The 18,422-nt window shown below is 44.1% G+C and overlaps 1 protein-coding gene across 1 annotated transcript in view; it reads right to left on the reverse strand.

Annotated features, from left to right (window-relative positions):
• The window catches only part of TATDN1 (TatD DNase domain containing 1), a 112,639-nt gene that overhangs the window by 10,319 nt on the left and 83,898 nt on the right, over positions 1-18,422 (reverse strand). Inside the window, exons 9-10 of the mRNA XM_069220720.1 lie at positions 6,439-6,515; positions 4,178-4,248 (exon numbers count right to left, since the gene is read on the reverse strand). Of these exons, the coding sequence (XP_069076821.1) occupies positions 4,178-4,248; positions 6,439-6,515 (148 nt within the window). The remainder of the gene's footprint in view (positions 1-4,177; positions 4,249-6,438; positions 6,516-18,422) is intronic.

Below are 18,422 nucleotides of genomic sequence, written 5' to 3' on the forward strand. Positions count from 1 at the left end.
ATGATAATCTAATACTAATATTACTGCAAAAAAAGACAGAGAGACAGACACACACACACACACACGTTCCTGGTGTAGCTAGCACATGCCAGAATGCAGGACACTACAAAGCACCTTCTCATACAGGTATCTACTTCTCAGCTATCTTGAATGCTTCCTGTCACTTTCTATACAACTGCCAGAGCAGCAGATTTGCTACAACTCCCACCTGGACAGCTTTTAAAGAGGGAACAAACTTGCCTACAACCAATAAACATTGCTCATAATGCAGTATGTTTTAGTGCCCACTTTCTAATAAACGAGGACCAACTTTCATGTGGCAATAAGTAATTTATTCAGTGACTCCTTTTCTTACACCGTGCCCTCTCACCCACACATCAAACCATAGCATTTCCAGGCCCCCTGAACACTCCAACAAAAAACGTCAAGTACATAACATTTCTTATAACATATTTTCCTCTCATAGCATAGCAATATTAAACACGTACAAAAAAAGATTAAAATAACCAAAGCAAAAAACTGTATTAAATAAACCAATTATATTTCATATGAAGATATACAAATATACACATGGACATGATGATGAGAACAATGCCTCCAATAAACATTTAAACATAATCATGAAACGGTATTGGTCTACCCACGTTCTTTCTCAATATGTTATTCTCCAAGCCTCTTTCACCTAGTTTGTCATTCATGTTTTCCTTTTGAATCTGATTACACAATACAATTCTGTTCCTATTCCACGCAGTGCTATCTTCCACCTTTACAATAGTATATACTTCTTTGATGACCTTCATAGGTCTTGAAAATTAGTATCATCCCTTTGTACATCCCTGGGAGATTTTATTTGAACAAAGTGACTAACTGCAACTTCTGCTTCCTTCACCCTTTTACATTCATCATAGTGTTCTATATATTTCAGCTGTTGCACTCTAACACTATGGGGGGTCATTTTGCCTTTGGTGGACGGTTTTCACCCGGCCGCCTTTCCGCAGGCCTTATTAGGAGTTTCCCACTGGGTCAGTAGGCGGGAACGTTGTTTCTGTCCACTGGCCCAGCGGGAAACAGCCCACAACATTGACGCCGGCTCAATCACAAGCCGGTGGCTATGCTGCGGTGCATAGGGTGCGCCAGCACCCGTCGCAGCTGACCAAGGGGGCCTCTGCACTGCCCATGACAACTGTATGGGCAGTGCAGGGATCCCCATAGGGCTTCCTATACCCCGTCTTTGCCAGCCTTTACATGGCAGTGCTACTGCCAAGTAAAAGCTGGTAGAAAGGGGAGTCGTAATCCCCAGGGTGGCGCTGCTTGCAGTGCTGCCCTTGAAGATTCAGACAGCCAGCACCGCCAGTCCCTCCTGTGGAGGACAACTGGCGATGCTGGAGGTCCGACCAGTGTGACTGTGGCGGTGAGACCAACGCTTTGGCAGCAGTCAGACAGCCACCATGACCCTGGCAGTCAAAGGCTGCTAGAGTCGTAATGATCCCCTATATCTTCAAAATTGATTTTTCTGGATAAAACACATCCCTTTCTCATCAATGCAGGTTTTTGTTTTTTTACCTCTCAGTAGTTCAAACGGGGTATAACTAGTGACGTTATGTATTGTTGTTCTGTAGAACCACACTATTTGTCTTATAAGTTCCCTAACCGGATTTCTAATCTATATTTACTCTTTTCATTAAACCATTGGCTTTGGGTTTATAAGTGGCTTTCCTTTTATGTACAATGCTGTGGTCTTCCAAATATCTACATATCTCTGTCGAACAAAATTACAACCCATTATCAGAAACCCAATCATCAGGATACCTTTCACTCAGGAAGATCTTTTAAAAAAAATCATATTACTTTCCCATTGTTTCTCATAATTTAATTCATAATTAATCTTTTATGGCCTTGTAAGATAACACTATTATTATTTGAAACTCTGGCCAACCCTTCCTGACGCAGCTCAAAAGACATTGCAATTCTTCAGAATTTTGTACAGTCTTGTTCCATCCCTATTCCGAAACAGTTTCATTATCTAAGGTTCCAACTACAACCACCCATCCTTCCACCTTTACTTATTCACACCTGTGGCATAGTTATATCTCCCTGATGTTTTAACTTAAACAGGCCATCCAAAAACACATTTCTCCTCCCTCCCATAAATTCTACTAAAAAATTGTATTCTTCCATTCAAGATCACCAATGAGCAGTTCTAGGTGCAACTGAAGTAGATCCTCTAGTGGTCAGTATGTTAACCAATAGTTAATGATCTATTGTACCTTGAATGGTATTCCCCATACACATGTCCTATTATGCCCTACCACCCAGAAAACTGCTAACATTTCCCTTTCCATGACTGAATATTTAATTTAAGTTTTAAGGCAGATGAAGCATACAATATCGCCACTTCCTCGTAGCACCTAATCCATGTGCACCAGAAGTGGTTGTTACAATGATTTTGCACCTAACATCAAACATTTTCAATGGTGGAGCACATTTGTTTAATTCTTTGGACATGATAAATTCATTCATGTGCTTTTTTTTCTTTTTCTTACAAATTTTGAGTAATACCCCGAAATATGATCTGACATCATCATTGTTAGATGTTTCATCTGCATGTTTAATTACTTCTAATAATTTATCTCTTGGTGGCACACCATCTTCACCTGTAGTATGACCCAATTGTCACACTGTTCACCTTAAGGTTACATTTCTCAGATTTAACAGTTACACAATTAAACCCCTTTCTTGTAAAATCTCAAGTACTCTAAATGGGAGTTATGATCATCCTTTGTTTCTGCATAAATCAAAATGTCATCTTGAAAATAACAAACACCCTGTATATCACTAAATACATTTTTTACCAGATTTTGGAATACAGCAATTGCAAACGGAAATCCAAAAGGCATTCTTTTACGAAATGCCTTAAATGGTGTTTCAAATTAGGTTAAATTCCACAACAACGGAAGTCATTCAACCTGATTGAATGAGGCAGATAAATCAATTGTAAAATACCATTTAGCCTTGCTGATCATTGAAATAATCTTGTTTAAATTTGGTAAATCTTGTCTGTCAACCAAGATAAAATTGTTTAAATCACCTAATTTGGCATAGGCTCTCTTATTGAAGAATGTGTTTTTTTCCCCACTACAACTGGGGCCAACCGTTCGGAAGCCTCTATACTCTTAATCACTCCTGTATCACACATCTTTTGTATTTCTTGTCTCACTTGCTCTGCGTGGGTAGGTGGGGGGGATAATTAACATAAAAAATATATATATATAAATCTTACCTCCACTCCCGCGCTGCTCTTCTGCTGCACGCAGGCACAGCCTCCCAGCCTGCCCTGTGGCCAATCCTGACACTCCTCAAAGCAGCATCAGGATTGCCTGGGAGCGCCCTGGCAGACTGGGCACCTGTGCAGGCTCTGAGAGAGCCCTGTGCACATGTATGTTTGGCCGCCCCAGACAGCTGGCCAAACACACATGCACTCTGAGGGGAGTGCACAGTGCACTCACCTCTGCTCGTAACCCCCAGTGCCCTGTCCCTTTCACAAGGAAGGGAAAGGATTCCTTGTGAAAAGATTTGCAGCGGTTGCTGCTGGCGAGGGGGCGATGCTCCTCTGCCCTTATGGAGGAGATGCCCCTGCCCAACCCCACTAACAGCTACAGATCACACAGTAAAAAACAGACAGACCTAGATTCCCATGCAAAAAGCCACAATTCAAGGAAGGAACCACACAGAACATTCCAATTTGTTTTTTACATGCATGTGTAGAGGATTTTCAAAATGTCTGACTAGATGATTTTTTCTTCGCATTGTCCTGCAGTTAGATCTCTGATTACTCAGACCATAAAAATCGGAAATGATAGCAGGACAAGACCAGTAAATATTCTGCATATTTAGAGCAATTCTGCTTCATACGTAGGATGTATTTTTCCACAATGTCAAATAGTCATGCTGCTACCTTACCTTTGTAGTGCCCTTGAATGGCAATCTCCAGTTCAACCAAGCCAGACTCCTGCCATGAAACCAAAGAACTGAACAAGCAACTGGTTCAGTAGTTTACATGTATTTTATACAGTAAAATGGAAATAAGAGCTAGGGCTTTTGTTTTTTACTCCTTACCCCTTCAAATGTAGGAAATTACTCTGAAGCACAGATAAACTTATTAAAAACTTCAGCTTACCAGTCTCGATCATTAATCGTTCACTGGGAATGGTTTTCAGCACTTCCAAATTGGCCTCTGTTTTCAAGGAGCTAAGAGATTAAAGCAACTCATTAGAAAGAGTCATGCAGGAGGTATGCATATAAATACATGTATTCTATATGTGCATTATGAAGCTGCAGTGTTAACAAAGAAGGGGGGAATTGTTTAATGTGCAACAATGTTTCCCCAAATTATCATCTGCGAAAAAGCAAGATCATAAAACACCTAAAGAGAAATACGATTTAAATGTCAAAAAATGTGAATAAGCCTCCACAGTCATTGGCATCCAAAAAATAAACATTTCTCACAATGATCGGCACAGAGCCTTTGCACCAGCTCTGCCACTTCTTATGAACCTTTTACGTCCCTGAATCAAGACACTAGCAGATTGTCAGAATAAGCAGATGTGCACACAAAAAATTGCCACTTTTTATTTTCAATTACTGGCTGGTTTTAAACTAAAACTCGGAATAATATCTTAAGCTGTATGCAATGCTACTTTAAAAGCGATTTTAGCCTTACACAAAACGCATTAGTGTACGTTGTCCTGTTTATGCCTCGCATGTGTAATGCAGGTTACAAGCCTTGTAAGTGAAAAAGGCAAAAAGGTGGCTACCACAATGTTAATATGAGATTGAAGAGAGGGAGCTAAAGATGGAGAGAGGGGAAGAGATCACAGGCAAGAGGGGTAGGAAAAGAGATCAGAAGATGTTTTGCCCGATTTTGTAGGGCAGCAGAAAGCAGTGGGATGGTCATGAACGACCCAGGTAAATTAACATCGAGAATGGAAACAAACAGATGGACACCCAACATTCTGGTTCCTGGTAGAAGCAATAATCTTCTCTTTACTTAATAACGCTGCCTTTCTTCGTTCACAAATCCCTGCAAAAGTCTATTAAGAATCATTCTATTCTGTGTCCCATCTTTTGTCCAAGGTGCCTTTTTTCAAGGATCCCACAAGCTTCTATAATACATCACCCATGAATAGCCATATTAATGGAAGACAAAGCTTTGTACATCTTATGTATTGTTGTTCTAGGGCTCAGACGTAATATATGACTGAAAAATAAATATCATGAACTGCATTTTATACGGAAGGGGAACACCCTTACATTGTCTTAAATAAGAGACCAGCTAACAAATGGACTGACTAGCACTTGTACGAATCACATCCACAAGGCTGGATCAATCACCATAAACTGGTTATTCTCTTCCTTCTGGAAGCATTGATGGCAGACCAGGAATTTGCATATCACTAACAAATTGAAAAGAAGATAATTCTGTTTAATTTTTCTCTAGGTTTTCTTCCTCAAATGCCCTCCCAAACAACTCCCCCACCATCCACCATCCAATGTCCTTGCAATCAGGCAGATGATGGTTCTTCAAGTCTTCATGTTGTTTGCTTCTCTGACAGAATTCCTGGAACGTAAAATTTCCCTAAATGCACTTATGCTCCAGCTTCACTACAAATAGATATAAGTTGTACAATATCAGAAAGACAGTTCTCATTCAAATACACAACGCCCCTAATAAACACACTTGTATTCATCAGAAAGGACCACGGTAATAGTCTACTTTCAGGTTTCAATGGCCTCAATTGTGCAACCCGAGTCTGTCTCCGTGACAGCCCTCTTCCGCTCACCAATAACAGACTGGTTAGCTTTCTGCCAGAAGCAAGCTCTTAATCTTGAAAATATCTTCCTTAAGTGGCTGAAATTCTTGTTGCTTAGCTTCCTGGCCTCTATGCTACTATTCACCTCTTCAAGGTCTCAAACAATCTTGCTATTGTTTATTTAATCTTCTTGCTTGCTTTTCTGTAATGCCCTCATGCTCTTGTCTTTACTAGGGTCTCCCTATCCTTCTTTAAAAATTATGTTACAGTGTGCCTCCTTTGAGGTATCTACTCACTACCATCTTCATTGGCACCACCGTCTGATCCCCAGCAGATTATGAACAGCATGCATTGTGCGAATCTTAGTATTTGTCTGGCGTTGTGAAGTCAAGTCAATAGAATTAAGTTGCAAACTCTGAAAAATATTTTACATGCATGGTCCATTGCTCTATTTTACTTAACCAACTGAAACTCTAGTACAGAAAAACCTAGGATGGGCTTAAATGCCCCCTCTCATTTGTCAATGCACCACATTCCAGTAGCTGGCCCCCAACATTAAGAGACTGCACAATAGTTCTTCCAAATGTTATATTGCACCAGCATTGTCTAATAAAAAACTGTAACTTACCAACCATTTATGCCAATGTAAAGATCCAGATCTATGACAGCAGCTGCCTCTTCCTTGGTCCCATCGAATGAATGGACCTACAGATCAGACCATGATTACATTAAATCTACTTTCTACAAGCTCAGTATAGTTAGCACTACCAGTTTATTATACTTCTGGATATTAATGTTTTGAAGTCCTGTACTAAACTATAAGATTGTTTACTCATGTTTATATTTTTTGCTTGAGTTTGAACAATGCCTTGATTACATAAATTAATAACCATCACAAGCTTGTTAAGCACCATTTCTAAGCGATTGTATATTAATTCACATGCTATTTAAATATTCCCCCAAAGTGAAGATGGGATTTCTCCAGTAAAGATATTAGCACATCAGAAGTAAAAAGGGATGCTTTCGATCAAACTCAAAAGTGACAGTTACACTGTCCCGGAAGTGATGTCACTTCTATAGCTGGGACTTCCTGGGCTGGAAGCAACATCACACCCAGGTCAGATGACCGTAGTTGACCCAGGCCAGTCACATGACCCAGCTTGGATGTCAGCCGCGAACACTGACGCAGGAAGATCATATGACTGGGAATTGTGATGTCGCCATGATTAGGTAACCAGCTGTGGGTCATTTGACCCAAGATGTAATAGCATTAGGCTAGAAAATGGCCCAAGCATTGTACAATGTTTTAGCCTATGCTCTTGAGGGCCATCAACGGAGTACTGGTTGTATGGCTTTATACCAGCCCTACATGACAAAGCGCAAGAAGGGGTGCATAGCCGCCTGTAGGCAAAAAGCCACCTCAAAGCCTAGAACACCACACAATGATGCAGCTGCTGCTCTATATGGGTCCTTACAGAGTGCAATGTGTGGGTCTTTAGATCAGTCCTCCAGTGCCTTGCAAAGCAAGTGTGGTGGAAAAAAAAACAGTGTTGCAGATTCTTATATAGGTCTCAACAGGCACTGTATGTGTATGTGTATATATATATATATATATATATATATATATATATATATATATATATATATATATATGCGTGCATGCACTCTTCTCCAGCACTTGTGTGTCTGTGTGAGTAAGCAAAACTGCTGGCAAAGGCTTCAACACTGTCATAAGATTAGACTCTCAAACGCGAAGGGCCTCATTTCATATGCAAAAGGCTGCTGGCTGAAAAGACAGAACTTGGGAATAAAAAATTCAGAAACAAATAGTAAATGAGATCTCCCTTGCTGAAAGAACGCTCCCCAAGATGCAGATTTCTTCCAGGAGGCTTGATTCCCTTTTATTCCCTAAATATGTCAGACGGATGGCTCCAGTCTGGTGAGCGTGGCAGTGTCAGTATTGAAGCGTGGCCTACCTCTGACACGGCAGCATCTACCACATGCACCAGCCCTTACCCTTGGTGGACCTACATCTCCATACTAGCTGGCTCTCCTCCGCAGCCCTGTCCCATTGGTCCAACAAAAACATTATGCTGGTTCGGGAAATGCTAACAATGGTAACATGATGTCTTTTCAGGATCCCCAGGACCAATGAAGGGCAGTTCATGACTTGTGTATGCACTGCTGCGGCGTTCTATGCACAACTGCAAGGAATACTGCAGGAGCCCCCCACACACAAACTCTTTCAGACGCTCATACAGTTTGTGATGGCCATTAGTCAGATTGGTGGATCTATGGGGTCCAACTGCAGCCTAAAGCTGCAAAACTGTCATCGCTCAGAGACAAGTGGAAATCAGACTTTGGCAGGGTGTTTAATGACAAGGGCTGGGGAAGTCTCACAGATTTGAAATTAAAACCGATTCAAATATATGTGTTACAGTGAGCCTACTTTATGCTGGCCAGGATTTTTCCTGGTGCCTCATCCAACTGCGCTAGATGTCTCTCCTCTGAGGCAGGCTTCCTGCACATCCTCTGGTCCTGCCCAACACTAACCGACAACTGGGGTAGAGTCAAGAATATCCTCTCTAGCAGCACAGGGGTGCCTAACTTACACACTCCGGAGGTCTGTTTATTGGGGACCTTCGCAAGACATCAGGCTGACAAGGCCCATCTGCTGCGAGATGTAACATCACCATTGTATGGAAAAGCGCCACACCCTCCTCTCTCCTCACATGGCTCAGGATATTCACACACTGTGCTGTTGCTGAAGGTTACTCTCTTCATATCAAAGAACTCATGGGATTATGTAAATTCCAAAAATACACTCCTTCTGCACACTCCTAAATACTGTAGCTGTTCGAAGCCTACTCAATTATGATTTGACCCGTGTGCAGCCAGGCACTATCTTATGTCCCAAATTTGCATTATTAATCAACCAATCCGAATGCTGGACTGTCCTCGCCAGCCTCCTGGCGCACTGTTATTATGCCCCATAGGTTCATATTCCACTTGGACAAAATTGAACAACTCAGACAAGTGTTTTGCCATTATTCAAGAATCATTGTTCTTTGTGACTTTATTAATTATTTGAGTATTTTCTAATATTCGAAACTCCAATAGTGCATAGTGTTTCCGATGACCAGTATATTCACTTCAACACATTGTAAGCTTAATTAGAATCTTGAGAACGCAAATCAAACGGACACAATGCATATAGAGTCAGAAAACCCTTCTTTAGGGTATCTATGAAGTCAAAACAGAAATCATATCATCACCTTCTGGAACTACCAATGTTAAATTGTTAGCACGTGACCCCAGTGCTAAGCATGCTACACTGGCCAATGGTGGAAGGAAATGTGAAGCCAAAGTGCGCAAAAAGAGAAAATGCCGCCCGCCGAAACTAAGTGGTGAGCAGTATAGATCAGTGCTTAACTTGACCTCCTATATTTCAGTGATCACCACTGGGAAACTGTAATCCATAAACATGCACATGCTGCCCATTATGTAGCGCATGTAAACAGTGTAAGTTTGTGAACTCCAAAAGACAACAAGCATTTCCAATGACATGAAAATGAAAAGTAAAACAGTTGACAAAAGAAAGCCGATTCAAAGCGCCACAACCGCCATGAGCACGAAGGAGAGGCACAAAAGAGAAAAGAAGTTCGCTCGCAATCAAACGTATTCACAAACATGCAATTATCCATGTAACAGGGTCGATGGACAAGGCGATAACAAAACTATCCCACGGAGGGACAAACATAAAGCATTTACCAATGATAACATAGGCTTTTTGAAAGGCAAGCCCAAGAACGAGTGATAGTGATGGCCGTGGTAGATTACAACAGTCAATGCGCGTGCACGCTCGACCTAAAAACATGCCTCTTCACAATTTGACTATTACTGCCGTGCACTCTCTCTCCCACCGCTGGGAATCCGACGGGACATAATAACAGCACGTCATGCGGCTGGTGAGGAGAGTCCAGCATTCGGACTGGTTGACTAATTATGTAAATTCCCCCATAGCGCATCGCTGGGAGAAACTGACAATTACATATTAATGATGATATTAAGCCTTGTTAAGCACCAGCTCCTCCATTTGTTTATTCTACTACACTGTCCCCATTTATCCCTGGTGCAGCCTCAAACACGTTTTTCACTTGATGGCCCTGTCCCACCTTGCGATGCCTGACCAGCAGACCGGAGGATTGTGGCCCGCCCTCTTGGTTACATTATATGAAGTGTCACAAATTGGAGTTATATCAATGACAATTGATCATTGAGAGTTCGGATCTACCTTCAACCTTCCCTGCTGCGGGCTCTTAGCTCACCTTGACTGGGTTGGTGCTTGTACTGTTTGACTTCCCAGTGCCTATTTGTTAGCCAGGTGGGGGTGGCAGGGTATGGTTGGGGGGGGGGGGGGTCTGTTCATTTTTACCTGAAAGGGCGCCGTACTTTATTTTTGTAATATGGCGCTGAATGATATGCCCACTATATTTAATACTCCGGTAATTGCATACTGATGTGTGAAATCACCTTCAGCATAATGCCAATAAAAAATTGTTTCCCAAAAAAAAGTAGAGTAAATGAGATGTATTTGAAATAAACAGGGACGAGGGAAGCCCTCCCTGTAGGTGCGGATGGACCGCATAAATTAAGACCCTCGGATGATATTATTGTGGGACAGGCTCCGTTAATAAATGAGATGTACATATACACAGCGGGCCCCTTTTGCTGCAGAGGGACGACATAAATTAACACCCTCCCACAGGATGATCTTGAGATAAGCCCTTTCTGCATGAATTAAGACTATGGGAAAAGGTGATTCTAAGGGAACACTTTTATTGCAAAAAGTCTGCACAAATTTAGATCCTCTAGTATAAATCATCCCAGGCAACACCGAAAGTTAGTACACTCAAAAATACAAAAATACACATTGTAGAAAGGAGTCCCTTGGGAGGCTACAGAATGAAAGTGTAGCGCAAACCGGCCCCATATGGTCCTTTAGATGTAGAACACAAAAAAAAAAGTTTCTGGTGGTAATTAAAAAAAAAAAAAAAAAAAATATATATATATATATATATATATATATATATATATATATCTATCTCCAACACCAACAATTGCAAAACAATTGATTTGTATGCACTCCAGGAGAGTTTTATTGCTTCTATTCAAGAAAAGTGTAAGAAGACACCACCAACACGTTTCAACCTCTCGGTCTTGACCACAGTTTTTTAATATATATATATATATATATATATATATATATATATATATATATATATATATATATATATATATATATATATATATATATATATATATATCTTTGTTTTCAAAAGTAGTTGCACTGAGCTGAAGAGCTTGTTTTGGCAGAGCACTATGCTTGGAAAGCTGCTAGTCCTCTGAATGACGCGGTGACGTTTTTTAAACGTGAATGCTATTTTAATCATTTAATGTTAAAAATGCTAATGTGTAAAAGGAATGCGGATGATTTAAAACATTAGCCTCTCTCTGGGTTCCTGCAATATGCTTTAATGAACTTTGTTATCCTTGATAGGGGGATTTCTTAACCTTTTAACATAACCATTGTACTCCATCCCCTGTGCATCTTGACGGCTATTGGCCGATGCTGGGGAGGGCTCTTAAAGGCCCTGTGGTGCTCGCACCAGAGAGTTTCCTTTTTACATTGTTAGCTCGCGCTGCTGGGGAACAGCTTCCCCAACAATCCAAGTCATTTTTTTTTTTGGGAACGCAATGACGATCAGTGCACGTGGCGCAGCTCAGACATAATTTTTATGAAAGTGAATCTGAAATTAGTCTATGGGCTCATTTGACTTTATTTGTGCTTGGGGGCAGCACACTAAACACCAGGGAACTATGACAAAAAACGACATGGGGTGGGGGCTGGCGAGCCTCACTAGAAAAAGGGTGAAGCAATCTTTCTGCCGTCCAGAGGGTGGATTGGAGGTTTCCCCAATCAGCTTCCACAGGGGGTCAGAAAGCCCACTTAACACCAATGATTTTGCATATGGGGCAAAAGTGGGGCGGGCGTTGCATTCTGGCACAGGGCCATACTACCCTCCAAACCCAAACCCCCAAAAGGGTCTAACCGGTATTTTGGCCTCCCTGGTAGACAGAGAGGGAGACTGTCCCCAATTTGCACCCAGGGGCTGAAGGCCCTCTATGTAGCAGGTATACATTTTTTTTAAATAAAATAGTAGGGTTGGTCTATCCCATCTTGACATCATGCACCACCCTCACCTCTGAAGCCTCAACTCTTTCTGCTCCCCTATGGACTAAAACATCCCAACCCAATGGAAAGTGAGAGGACATTTTATTCTTCAGGGTGTTGTTTTTACACATTGGCCAGAAGAGTGGGGCTAAATCTCAGTATCATCCCACTGGCCACGGTGAATGGCAGCACTTTTTCTGCTTGGATAGGCAGCCTCTTGGGGAGACCTACCACACCCAGACATTTCTGAAAACTAGACATTCATGGGAGTCCAGGGTGGTATGCCTTTCGTGAATCGCGTAATGTTTTCTTACCCACAATGCTCTGCTTACCTCAAACTCTGCCAAAAATCACACATTTTCCTTGCATTTCTGTGATGTAAACATCCAGAATGCACAAGGATCCGCAGAATTCCTGCTGCCCAAAACACTACCTGTAAGGAAATGCCTCCTTGGCATGGTTAACCCCTGACTTTTTGCCTTTGCTGATGCCAAGTTATGATTTGAAAGTGTGCTGAGGCCTGCTAACCAGGCCCCAGCACCAGTGTTCTTTCACTAACCTGTACCTTTGTTTCCACAATTGGCACACTCTGGCATCCAGGTAAGTCCCTTGTAACTGGTACCCCTGGTACCAAGGGCCCTGATGCCAGGGGAGGTCTCTAGGGGCTGCAGCATGTCTTATGCCACCCTGAAGACCCCTCACTCAGCACAGACACACTGCTTGCCAGCTTGTGTGTGCTGGTGGGGAGAAAACGACTAAGTCGACATGGCACTCCCCTCAGGGTGCCATGCCAACCTCACAGTGCCTATGGCATAGATAAGTCACCCCTCTAGCAGGCCTTACAGCCCTAAGGCAGGGTGCACTATACCATAGGTGAGGGCATAGGTGCATGAGCACTATGCCCCTACAGTGTCTAAACAAAACCTTAGACATTGTAAGTGCAGGATAGCCATAAGAGTATATGGTCTGGGAGTCTGTCATGCACGAACTCCACAGCACCATAATGGCTACACTGAAAACTGGGAAGTTTGGCATCAAACTTCTCAGCACAATAAATGCACACTGATGCCAGTGTACATTTTATTGTGAAATACACCCCAGAAGGCATCTTAGAGATGCCCCCTGAAAACATACCGACTTCCAGTGTGGGCTAATTTTATCAGCCTGCCGCACACCAGACATGTTGCTGGCCACATGGGAAGAGTGCCTTTGTCACTCTGTGGCTAGTAACAAAGCCTGTACTGGGTGGAGGTGCTTCTCACCTCCCCCTGCAGGAATTGTAACACCTGGCGGTGAGCCTCAAAGGCTCACCTCCTTTGTTACAGCACCCCAGGGCACTCCAGCTAGTGGAGATGCCCGCCCCCTCCGGTCACGGCCCCACTTTTGGCGGCAAGGCCGGAGGAGATAATGAGAAAAACAAGGAGGAGTCACTGGCCAGTCAGGACAGCCCCTAAGGTGTCCTGAGCTGAGGTGACTCTGACTTTTAGAAATCCTCCATCTTGCAGATGGAGGATTCTCCCAATAGGATTAGGGACGTGCCCCCCTCCCCTCAGGGAGGAGGCACAAACAGGGTGTAGCCACCCTCAGGGCTAGTAGCTATTGGCTACTGACCCCCCAGACCTAAACACACCCCTAAATTGAGTATTTAGGGGCTCCCCGAACCTAGCAAGATAGATTCCTGCAACCTAAGACGAAGAAGGACTGCTGACCTGAAAGCCCTGCAGAGAAGACAGAGACGCCAACTGCTTTGGCCCCAGCTCTACCGGCCTGTCTCCCCACTTCAAGAAAAACTGCAACAGCGACGCATTCCACAGGGTCCAGCGACCTCTGAAGCCTCAGAGGACTACCCTGCATCTAAAAGGACCAAGAACTCCCGAGGACAGCGGCTCTGCTCCAAGGACGAAACATCTTTGCAACAAAGGAGCAACTTTTAAAGACCACACGTTTCCCGCTAGAAGCGTGAGACTTTGCACTCTGCACCCGACGCCCCCGGCTCGACCTGCGGAGAAACAACACTACAGGGAGGACTCCCCGGCGACTGCGTGCCCGTGAGTAGCCAGAGTTTACCCCCCTGAGCCCCCACAGCAACGCCTGCAGAGGGAATCCAGAGGCTCCCCCTGACCGCGACTGCCTGCTTCAAAGAACCAGATGCCTGGTAAAGACACTGCACCCGCAGCCCCCAGGACCTGAAGGATCCGACCTCCAGTGCAGAAGCGACCCCCAGGTGGCCCTCTCCCTTGCCCACGTGGTGGCTACCCCGAGGAGCACCCCCTTGCCTGCCTGCTTCGCTGAAGAGACCCCTGGGTCTCCCACTGAAACCTATTGCGAACCTGACGCCTGTTTGCACACTGCACCCGGCCGCCCCCTTGCCGCTGAGGGTGTACTTTCTGTGCTGACTTGTGTCCCCCCCGGTGCCCCACAAAACCCCCCTGGTCTGCCCTCCGAAGACGCGGATACCTACCTGCTGGCAGACTGGAGCCGGGGCACCCCCTTCTCCATTGAAGTCTATGCATTTTGGGCACCACTTTGACCTCTGCACCTGACCGGCCCTGAGCTGCTGGTGTGGTAACTTTGGGGTTGCCCTGAACCCCCAACGGTGGGCTACCTTGGACCCAACTTTGTACCCTGTAGGTGGTTTACTTACCTGCAAAACTAACAAACACTTACCTCCCCCAGGAACTGTTGAAAATTGCACTGTGTCTAGTTTTAAAATAGCTTATTGCCATTTTTGTGAAACCTGTACATGATATTTTGCTAATTCAAAGTTCCTAAAGTTCCTAAGTGGAATACCTTTCATTTGAAGTATTACTTGTAAATCTTGAACCTGTGGTACTTATAAAAAAAAAACGAAGAAAATATATTTTTCTATACAAAAACCTATTGGCCTGGAATTGTCTTTGAGTGTGTGTTCCTCATTTATTGCCTGTGTGTGTACAACAAATGCTTAACACTACCCTCTGATAAGCCTACTGCTCGACCACACTACCACAAAATAGAGCATTAGAATTATCTATTTTTGCCACTATCTTACCTCTAAGGGGAACCCTTGGACTCTGTGCATGCTATTTCTTACTTTGAAATAATACATACAGAGCCAACTTCCTACACTACCCTTCTTGTATGGGTGGGCCAAACGTCCATGACAGGAAAAGCCCCAAAAAGGTACACTGACCTGATATGCAATGGAGGCAGCTGCGTTAACTGGGTCTGTTCTCGGCCACCACTTAAGGAAACCTTCCAAACCCAGACATTTCTGAAAACTATACCCCACGGGAAGTCCAGAGCGGTGTGCTCTGTATGGATCCCACAGCTTTTTCTTACCCACAGTGCCTTCAAACCTTAAACTTGCTAAAATTCATGCATTTTCCTTACATGTCTGTCTGTAACATAACCTTTGATGTCCCTGCGAGCACTCACACTGACCTTTGTTAGATCAGTTCCTGTATGGGGCACTAGGCTTAGCCAAAAAACTGGGGCAGCGTTTTTATTGAGACAAGTGAGGTAACACTGGGTAGTAGGAATTTTGAGAATTCCTGGTGATTCAAGAAGTTTCCATCATAGTAATGTAAAGAAAATGCATTATTTTGGGAACGGTTTGAGGTTTTCAGGGCATCGTGGGTAAGAAAACTTTGTGGGGACGCCATCCTCACGATTCTGGTGTGAGTTACGGTTAACTTAGGGCATGAGATACAGTTTCTTGAGATAAGTATATATATACTTGCTGAATTTCTATGGTTTTGTGTGTTTTTGTGTTATCTGAACTTAACTATAACATCCCTGTAACCTTTGTTTTTTTGTGAATATATATATTTTTCAGATTCTGAGCAGGTGTCACCTAACATGCAACATTCAACTCGCCAGGGAGGCTATGAGGGGAGCATGTTAATCTATAAAATGCACCCATATTGGAGTACCTGCTTTACAGTTGGGTAACCTATTCTTCTCTAGATGTTTCATCGATATTCAAGTAAATACGATAAATTGCCAAGCTCCAGATAACTAGCAGGTAAGTGAAGAGTTGCACCAACACTGAAATATATTCTTTGGCACCTCGTGCCCTACAGCAGCTTTATCCTTAAAGTACAAGTTACTTACCTTCGGTAACGATATATCTGGTGAGACATATTCTAGGTGCAGATTCCTTACCTTAGAATTTCCCCAGGTGTCAGACTGGATCCAGAGATTTTTCTTCAAGCAGTACCCCTGCGCGCTGTTACGTGAAGTTGGTTTATTCCGCGGGTGTAGTTGGCATTGTGGCCGGCGTGATGACGTTGCAGTCGTATATAGGCGCCACCCCGGCACGCTGACGTCAATTTCTTTTCACGACTTTCCACGCCAGTAGCGCAGAGCCATGAAGAACACTGAGAATCGTGTGCAAAAACTAGGGCCCTTAAAGGGAAGTACGTCACTGGAAATCAGTTTGCGGTGCGAGGAGGATGGGCAGGTCGTTAAGGAATCTACAACTAGAATATGTCTCAACCACACATATCGTTACCGAAGGTAAGTAACTTGTACATCTGATTGAGACTTCTAGTTGCAGATTCCTTACCTTAGAATAGATACCTGAGCAATACCATCCCCGGTGGTGGGCTACGAACTACGATCACACCAAAAAGTCCTGCCGGACAGAACAGCCAAAATAGGTGGCTGTGGACCGGACTGTCCAGGCAGTAATGCTTGGTGAATGTATGTAAGGATGCCCACATTGTGGCCTGGCAGATATCCAGGACTGGAACTCCACGTGCTAATGCTGTGGTAGCAGCAGTTGTTCTGGTTGAATGAGTGCGCAAACCCTCAGGGGGTTGCTTTTTCACCAAAGCATAGAACATCTTGATGCAGAGGACTACCCATTGTGAGGTGGTCCTTTTCTGCACCGCCTACCCTTTCTTCACACCCACATAAAACACAAAGAGTTGATCATCCACCCAGAAATCTTTGGTACGATCTAGGTAGAACACCAACGCTCTTTTTGGATCCAGACGGTGGAGTCTTTCCTCCTCATGAGAAGGATGTGAGGGTGCGTAAAAAGTAGGCAAGGTGATGGATTGGTCAATGTGAAAAGGCATTACCACTCTGGAAAGAAAGGAAGCCCTGGTACGAAGTACCACTTTATCAGGATGCACTGTTAGGAATGGTGGCTTCAAAGAAAGAGCCTGAAACATTCACCCACTCTATGAGCAGAGGTGATGGCAATCAAAAAAGCTGTTTTATGGGTCAAGAGTCATAGAGGACAGCTATGGAGCAGCTTGAAAGAGGCACACATGAGGTATGTGGGGACCAAGTTCAAACCTTACTGGGGCATGATGAATGGGACGGGAGTAAACCTATGAGTGAGGTCTTTGAGAAACCTCCCAACAATGGGAGGTTTAAAAAGAAAAGGTGGGTCTGGCAGCCTTAAGAAGGCAGAGATGGCAGACAAATATCCCTTGAGGGTGCCCAGTGCAGAGCCCTGCTGGGCAAGAGAGAGAATAAAGAGGAGAACCTCTGTTATAGGTGCAGAGAGGGGATCAACAGATTTGCTGATACACCATGCCACAATCTTCTTCCAACGACAGGCGTATACCGTTTTGGTGGAAGTACGCCTGGCTGCCAATACAGACTCTGGGTGAAAGGTCAAAAGCCGCCAACTGTTGCCGCTCAATCTCCACTCAAGGAGGCAGAGAATTGAACGGTTTGGGTGGATAACCATCCTCTGCTGCTGCGACAAAAGATCCTCCGAAGGGGTCAGTCTGATCAGAGGATTGATGGCCATGCTCAATAGTTCGGGATACCATACTCTTCATGCCCAGTCCGGAGCCACCAGGATTACTTGGGCCCGGTCTTGCCTGATCTTCAGAAATCTGGGAAGAAGTGGTATTGGCGGGAAGGTGTACAGGAGGCCTGAGTTCATGACGAAAAGCGTCACCAAGCGAGTGCCGCCTTGGAAACTCTAACGCGCAAAACAGCTGACATTGCACGTTCTCAGCGGAGGCGAACAGATCTAACCAAGGCTCGCCCCACCGCTGATAGATACCTTGTGCCACCTCCAGATGGAGATACCATTCGTGATTGACTATGCACCACCTCCAGATGGAGATACCATTTGTGACTGATTATGCATCGACGGCTGAGTTTGTCTGCTCTGATGTTCAGAGGGCACGCCAGATGTTGAACGACCCGGGAAATGCCCTAGCGTTTCAGCCATGTCCAGAGGCGAAGAGCCTCTTGACAAAGGGTCCACGATCCCACTCCGCCCTGCTCCTTGCATGGCGGTGGTGTTGTCGGTGAACACCGGCCCCACTTTCCCTTTGAGAGAGGAAAAGAATGCTTTCATTGCAAGTCGGATCGCCCGGAGCTCCAAAATGTTGATGTGGTGCCCGGACTCCACTTGAGACCAG

Source organism: Pleurodeles waltl, chromosome 2_2 (assembly GCF_031143425.1).
Source record: "Pleurodeles waltl isolate 20211129_DDA chromosome 2_2, aPleWal1.hap1.20221129, whole genome shotgun sequence".
In the NCBI taxonomy this organism is placed as follows: Eukaryota; Metazoa; Chordata; class Amphibia; order Caudata; family Salamandridae; genus Pleurodeles; species Pleurodeles waltl.